Here is a 7,811-nt window from a genome sequence, read left to right on the forward strand (position 1 = left end):
GGATAAAGGTTAGTTTTGCTTTTTCCATGTCATGCTTTATGTTTGCATGTTTTGTTTTGCGAGTAGATAGGTTGACCTGTAGATTCTGGTTTCGAATCTCTCTTCTTTAGTGGCCGTGTTTTTTGATTTTCTTTTTCTTTTTCCCTTTTTGTAGGTTTCTGCCACCTTTCTTTGTATAAAAAATGGCTTCCGTAGATGTTCTTTCTCAGTGGGTTGATGTTACAGTCCTTGGGGAGGAACCCCTGGTCGATGCTGAGTTTATCACTCATCTTCGTACTCATCACCGGCTTTGTACTTCGGAGGAGGACGAGCCAAAATATGAGTTGATAATCCCGGGTCCGGAAGACCGGGTTTGTTTTGGGAGAGTTAATGAGGCGGCCCCTCATTTTTTCTTCATGTATGAATGTATGATCACCCGTTTGGGTGTTTTTCTTCCTTTCTCTGATTTCGAAATGTCCGTTTTGCACCACTGTAAGGTTGCCCCTACTCAACTCCACCCCAATTCTTGGGGTTTTTTGAAGATCTATCAGTTTATAAGCCATGCTCTGGACTTCCCGACCTCTTTAAGGATTTTTTTTCTTTCTCTTTCATATGACTAAGCCCTTCAGTGGGCTAAACAACAAACAACAATGGGTATCCTTCCGAGCCATTCAAGGTCGGAGGATTTTCACCCTTTTTGATGAATCTTTCCACGACTTTAAAAACTTCTTCTTCAAAGTTCAAGCCGTAGAGGGTCACCACCCCTTTTTTCTGGACGAGCATTCCTCCCCCCGCTTTCCTCTTTACTGGCTGCCGGCCACCCCTTGTGAAAAGATTGGTCTAGATGACCTGGACGAGGTGGAGGCGGCCATTGTGGGGTTTTTCCGAGAAGCATGGGGGAGGGCCCCATACTTGGATACGAGAAAAATCCTTCAGGGGACGTCAACTTTTGTTCAGTCTTGCATAGGTAGTGCATGCATTTCTTATTTCCGAGTTCTTTTTCGCCGACTTATATTTTACCGACTTTTATTTTACCGACTTGTATTTTACCGACTTGTAACTTGGTTGTTACTTTTGTAGATATGGCAAAAAGGAATGCTCAAGAGTCCTACCAGAGGGTCCAGGAGGCCAAAGCGAAATCCCGGGCTAGGTCCGGGGGTGCCAAGGCGGTCATCTCTCCTCCTCCTCCCCCTCCTCCTCCTAAAAATGTGGGTACTCCCTCTCAACCTATTATTATTTCCTCCTCCTCAAGTTTGGCTCGACCACTCCCTTCTGCCCAACTACTTTCTGAGCCGGAGAAGAAGAAGCGCAAGACTTCAGAGTCTGGCCCTTCTTGGGAAGGTGGTGTTAAGGCGGATGCTCTTGCATTCGTCCGAAAGAACATCTATCCTCTTATAAGTATGGATGATGTTTCTGTTCGGAACCACCTTTCCGCTCTGGCTGAAGAAAGTTTTAGGGCGGCGGGAGTTTGTGGCAAACTTTTGGATATATTCGAGAAGACTCCTCTCAGCTCTTTGGGGACTTCCCCAAAGGTTGAGGAGCTGGAGGAGAGGCTTCTCATGTTTGAAAAGCATGAGAGGGAGTTGAAGGTGGAGAGGGACAAACTGAGGAAGGAGAGAGATGTCCTCCGGGAGAAGGAGAGCCAGCTGCAAGCCCAGTGCACTATGGAGGCGAATCTGAGGAAGGCAGCCCAGGAGAGTTATCAAAGCTTATTTAAAGATATGGTGGAGGTGAGGAAGGATTTGATGAACTCTCGGAATGCTTATACTGAGTTGGAGGACTCTATCGCCGAGGGTGCCGAGGAGTCTTGGAGAATTTTCTTGGAACAAGTCAGAGTCATCGCTCCCGACTTGGACCTTTCTCCTTTACATCCCGACAAGGTAGTTATTGATGGCGCTATTGTTGATCCTCCTGTCCCCGAGGTCGTTTCCGAGTCAGACCTAAAGACTCGGGGACAGAGGATTATAGAGTCTCCTCCTCATTCCAAAGACGCTCCGAGTTCTTCAATCCTCGCCCCGACTTCCTCTTCGGCTCCTCCTCCTGGTCCTGGTGGTGTTCCTCCTGGTGGTGGTGATTCCTCTACTCTGTCCAAAAAATGACTTCTTTATTTTTATGGCTATATGGGGGCCCGGCCTGTGGGTCCCCCCCTTTTTTAAACTTCTATTTATTTGCTGGTGGTCGTGAACAATTTCCTTCTGGCCTTTTAAGGCCGTAAACAAAACATTCTGTTTGGTGCCCTTTTTTGGATAAGGGTTTTAAACAAAATAAACGCCCTTTTTTGGATAAGGGTTTTCTAATCGAAGTAGGTGCCCCTTTTTGGATAAGGGTTTAAGTTACTTTACGCGTGTACATGCTTTTCTGTTTTGAATATGTTTGATCTTTTCGGAAAACCTTTTGTTAGCTTGCATTGTTTTCTTGAGCCTTTTTCGTGCAAAGGCTTGTATGCAAACTTTAAACTTTTCAGGTTTTCATATCTCTTTTGTTATCCTTTATACTCAACTTTGCTTTAGTGAGTTTTTATGACTTAGGTTATTTTTGTGATGCGTTTTTCATCTACTCGGAGTATTCCCGAGTTTGTTTTACTCGGGTTCTCATTTCGACTTAGGAGTCGGATTGTTCCCGAGTTTTTTTTACGATCAACTCATACAACCTCTTTACACCGACTTGTACCTCGTCGTTTCATCCTGACGACCATGTTAGGTCGGTTCATGGGATTTTCACGTTTTGTCGAGCTTAAGTCGGCGCGTTTCGTAGAAAGACTTATAAAAAATAAAGGAGGATATTTAAGAGAAATATAGTAATGAAAAGATCTTTATTAATTTGGAAGGTACCTTTTTGCTACTAAGGGTCTTGACAGTATGTTTCCCTTAGTCTCTACTATGATGCCTCGTTAAAAACCCCTCTCCAGAAAAAACCCTTTTTTGGGAGAAAAATCATGAAGCTGGGAAAAGAGTACATCAGGGAGTAGAGTTCGCTTCTAACTGTAGTACCTTTTCATATTACAAGCATGCCACGACCTTGGTAGCTCAGTGTCGTCCAGGTCGGTTACTTTATAATAACCTTTCCCTAACACTTCTTTGATTTTGTATGGCCCTTTCCAATTTGCGGCGAGCTTTCCATCTCCTGATTTGTTGACTCCAATGTCGTTTCTGATTAAGACTAAGTCTTCTACAGCAAATGTTCTTCGAATGACTTTCTTGTTGTATCTGGTAGTCATTCTTTGTTTTAATGCTGCTTCTCTTATTTGGGCGTTCTCTCGGACTTCGGGGAGCAAGTCGAGCTCCTCTTTGTGCCCCTGTACATTTCCGACCTCATCATGGAGAATTACCCTTGGGCTTTGCTCATTGATTTCTATAGGAATCATGGCTTCTACGCCGTATACTAGTCGGAAGGGTGTTTCTCCTGTGGCGGATTGGGGTGTTGTCCTATAAGCCCATAACACCTGAGGGGGCTCTTCAGCCCAAGCTCCCTTTGCTTCCTGTAGTCTCTTCTTTAGTCCTGCCAGTATGACCTTGTTAGCTGCCTCGGCTTGCCCATTGGCTTGTGGGTGTTCTACCGAGGTGAATTGATGTTTGATTTTCATACTGGCTACCAGGCTTCTGAAGGTGGCGTCGGTGAATTGGGTTCCATTATCTGTGGTGATGGAATAAGGTATTCCATACCTCGTGATGATGTTTTTGTAAAGGAACCTGCGACTTCTTTGAGCGGTGATGGTGGCTAATGGTTCTGCTTCTATCCACTTTGTGAAGTAATCTATCCCCACGATCAAGTATTTTACTTGCCCTGGTGCTTGGGGAAAAGGACCTAACAAATCCATTCCCCATTTTGCGAAAGGCCAGGGGGAAGTGATACTGATGAGCTCTTCTGGTGGAGCTACGTGGAAATTCGCATGCATCTGGCATGGTGGGCATCTTTTCACAATGCATCTGGCATGGCTGGCATTTTTTCACAAAGTCTGTTGCATCTTTCTGCAAGGTCGGCCAATAGAATCCTGCTCGGATTACTTTCCTGGCCAGCGACCTTGCTCCGAGATGGTTTCCGCAGATCCCACTATGTACTTCCTCCAACACCTCGGTGGTTCTTGAGGTCGGTACGCACTTCAGCAATGGTGTTGATATTCCTCTTCTGTAAAGGACATTTTTCACCAAAGTATAATGTTGTGCTTCCCTTCGGATCTTTTTAGCTTCTTTCTCCTCTTTGGGGAGGATGTCGAATTTCAGGTATTCGACTAAGGGATTCATCCATCCGAGGTTTAGGCCGACTACCTCAAGTACCTCTTGTTCATCTTCTGTTCTTGATACCGAGGGCTCTTGAAGGGTTTCTTGAATCAGGCTTCTGTTGTTCCCTCCGGGTTTGGTACTTGCTAACTTGGATAGGACATCAGCTCTGCTATTTAGATCCCGAGTTATATGCTTGACCTCGGTTTCCGCAAAGTGCCCTAGGTGTTCCAAGGTTTTTTCCAAGTATTTCTTCATATTGGGGTCCTTCGCCTGATATTCTCCACTTATTTGGGAAGTCACCACTTGTAAGTCGCTGTAGATCGTCACCTTTGCGGCACCAACCTCTTCTGCTAACTTTAATCCTGCAATCAAGGCTTCATATTCTGCCTGATTGTTTGAAGCCGGAAATTCAAATTTTAAGGAAACCTCTATCTGGGTTCCTCTTTCATCTACCAATATTATGCTTGCACCGCTTCCTGTTTTGCAAACTTCTCTAGTTTGTGGTACCTTAGCTCAGGGCCTTGTAGGACCTTACTGATAAAGTAGACCGGGTGCTGCCCGACCTCGTCTTCTCTGATCAGGGCTGATGAGACAGCCCTGTTTGCGACGGATAGGTATAGGACGAGGTCTTTTCCCGGTATTGGTCGAGTTAATATAAGAGGTTGGCTTAGGAATTTTTTGAACTCTTGGAACGCCTCCTCACATTCCGGAGTCCATTCAAACTGGCATCCCTTCCTTAACAGAGAGAATAATGGAAGGGATTTTAGTGCTGATCCTGCCAAAAATCTGGAGAGGGCTGCAAGTCGGCCATTGAGCTGTTGGACCTCTCTCAAACAAGTCGGGCTTTTCATTTCTAGGATGGCTCTGCATTTGTCGGGATTGGCCTCAATCCCTCTTTGTGTTAGCATGAAGCCTAGAAATTTTCCTGCTTCTACTGCAAAGGCGCATTTTGCGGGATTTAGTCTCATCCCATGCAACCTTATAGTGTTGAAGACTTGTGAGAGGTCGGTTAAGAGGTCGACTTCTTGCTTGGTTTTTACTAACATGTCGTCGACGTATACCTCCATTAGGTTCCCTAGGTCCATTAGGCTCCCTAGGTGGGGGGAAAACACTTTGTTCATCAGCCTTTGATACGTGGCTCCTGCATTCTTTAGTCCGAATGGCATGACCACGTAACAATAATTGGCTTTTGGTGTGATGAATGATGTTTTCTCCTGGTCGGGTTCATGCATCGGGATTTGATTGTATCCCGAGTAGGCGTCCATGAATGATAGGTATTGGTACCCTGAGCTGGAGTCTACCAGGGTATCAATACTCGGTAGGGGATAAGGGTCCTTAGGACATGCCTTATTCAGGTCGGTATAGTCGACGCACATTCTCCATTTACCATTTTGTTTTTTGACGAGCACTACATTGGCTAGCCATGTCGGGTATTTGACCTCTCTAATAAAGCCAGCTTCCAGGAGCGCCTGTACTTGCTCTTCTACTATTGAGGCCCTCTCTGGGCCGAGCTTACGTCTTCTTTGCTGTACAGGTCGGGACCCCGGGTAAACCGAGAGCCTGTGAGACATGAGCTCGGGATTGATCCCGGGCATGTCGGAAGCCTTCCAGGCGAAGAGGTCGGAGTTAGCTCTAAGGAGTTCACCCAACCTTTGTTTTAGGGTTTCCCCTAGGTTGGCTCCTATGTAAGTGTTTTTTCCTTCCTCCTCACCGACTTGTATCTCCTCGGTTTTTCCTCCCGGCTGGGGTCGTAGCTCTTCTCTAGTTCTTGCGCCGCCTAGCTCTATGGTGTGGACTTCTTTGCCCTTCCCTCTCAGATTTAGGCTTTCGTTATAGCACTTCCTTGCCAATTTTTGATCTCCCCTTACCGTTGCTATTCCTCCTGGAGTCGGGAATTTCATGCAAAGGTGGGGAGTTGATACCACTGCTCCGTGGATACCACCGCTCCGAGTCGATTCAGGGTAGCTCTTCCGATTAGGGCATTATATGCTGACCCTACGTCGATGACTATGAAGTCTATACTCAGAGTTTTGGATTTTTCCCACTTTCCAAAGGTAGTATGAATGGGTAAAAATCCCAGTGGCTTTATTGGCGTATCCCCTAACCCATATAGGGTGTCGGGGTAAGCTCTCAATTCTTTTTCATCTAACCCTAGCTTGTCGAAGGCGGGCTTGAAGAGGATGTCCGCCGAGCTTCCTTGGTCTACCAGGGTTCTGTGGAGATGGGCGTTAGGCTAGGATCATGGTTATTACCACGGGATCATCATGCCCGGGAATTATCCCTTGCCCATCTTCTTTGGTAAATGAGATAGTGGGGAGGTCGGGTGTCTCTTCCCCGACCTGATAGACTCTTTTGAGGTGTCTTTTGCGAGAGGATTTAGTGATTCCACCTCCCGCAAATCCTCCTGAGATCATATGGATATGTCTCTCAGGGGTCTGTGACGGTGGATCTCTTCTATCCACATCGTCTCGCTTTCTTTTTCCATGGGTGTCCGACCTCTCCATGAGATATCTGTCAAGCCGACCTTCTCTAGCCAGCTTTTCTATCACATTTTTGAGGTCGTAACAGTCGTTGGTGGAGTGACCATATATTTTATGGTACTCACAATATTCGCTGCGACTTCCCCCTTTTTTATTTTTAATGGGTCTTGGGGGTGGCAGCCTTTCAGTGTTGCAAATTTCTCTGTATACATCCACTATAGAAGTCTTTATTCGGTGTTGCAAATCTCTCTGTATACATCCACTATAGAAGTCTTTAGAGGAGTATAAGAGTGATACTTTCTGGGCCTTTCGAGACCGGGTTCGTCCTTCTTCCTGACTTCCCTTTCCCTTTCCCTAGAGGAGGAAGTAGGTCCAGGCCGTGAACTCGGGTCTCTTAGCCTTGCGTTCTCTTCCATATTGATGTACTTTTCCGCCCTTTCTTGTACATCACTTAGGGAAACGGGGTGTCTTTTAGATATGGACTGTGAGAAGGGACCTTCTCTAAGTCCATTGACCAACCCCATTATTACTGCCTCTGTGGGCAGGTCTTGGATCTCTAAGCATGCCTGGTTGAACCTTTCCATATAGGCTCGTAAAGACTCTCCGACCTCCTGTTTTATTCCCAGGAGGCTCGGTGCATGTTTTACTTTATCCTTTTGGATTGAGAACCTCATCAAGAATTTCCTCGGGAGGTCTTCAAAACTAGTGATGGATCTCGGGGGGAGGCTATCGAACCACTTCATCGCTGCTTTCGATAAAGTGGTCGGGAAAGCCTTGCATCTCGTAGCGTCGGAGGCATCAGCTAGATACATCCGACTTTTGAAGTTGCTAAAATGATGCTTTGGATCCGTAGTTCCATCATAGAGGTCCATATCAGGGCTTTTGAAGTTCCTTGGAACTTTTGCCCTCATTATGTCCTCGCTGAAAGGATCTTCTCCGCCCGGGAGTTGATCTTCTCCTTCATCGCGGAAGTTCTTAAGGGAGGATTCTAGCTGCAAGAGTTTTCTTTCTAACTCTTTTCGCCGTTCCATCTCCTCTTTAAGGTACCTTTCGGTTTCCTTTTGCCTCTCCCGCTCTTGTTCCAATTGCTCCAGGCGGCTATGGACCAATCCCATTAGTTCAGTTACGTGAG

The 7,811-nt window shown here is 46.1% G+C and overlaps 1 protein-coding gene across 1 annotated transcript; it reads left to right on the forward strand.

The window, feature by feature from the left end:
- The first annotated feature begins 182 nt into the window (after nt 1-182).
- Nucleotides 183-2,078, forward strand: LOC110274633 (uncharacterized). The gene is made up of 3 exons (XM_021129451.1): nt 183-291; nt 1,060-1,320; nt 1,426-2,078. The coding sequence occupies exons 1-3, from the start codon at nt 183-185 to the stop codon at nt 2,076-2,078; spliced, it is 1,023 nt and encodes a 340-aa protein (XP_020985110.1).
- Nucleotides 2,079-7,811: the final 5,733 nt, after the last annotated feature.

This window comes from Arachis duranensis, chromosome 1 (assembly GCF_000817695.3).
Source record: "Arachis duranensis cultivar V14167 chromosome 1, aradu.V14167.gnm2.J7QH, whole genome shotgun sequence".
NCBI classification, from domain to species: Eukaryota; Viridiplantae; Streptophyta; class Magnoliopsida; order Fabales; family Fabaceae; genus Arachis; species Arachis duranensis.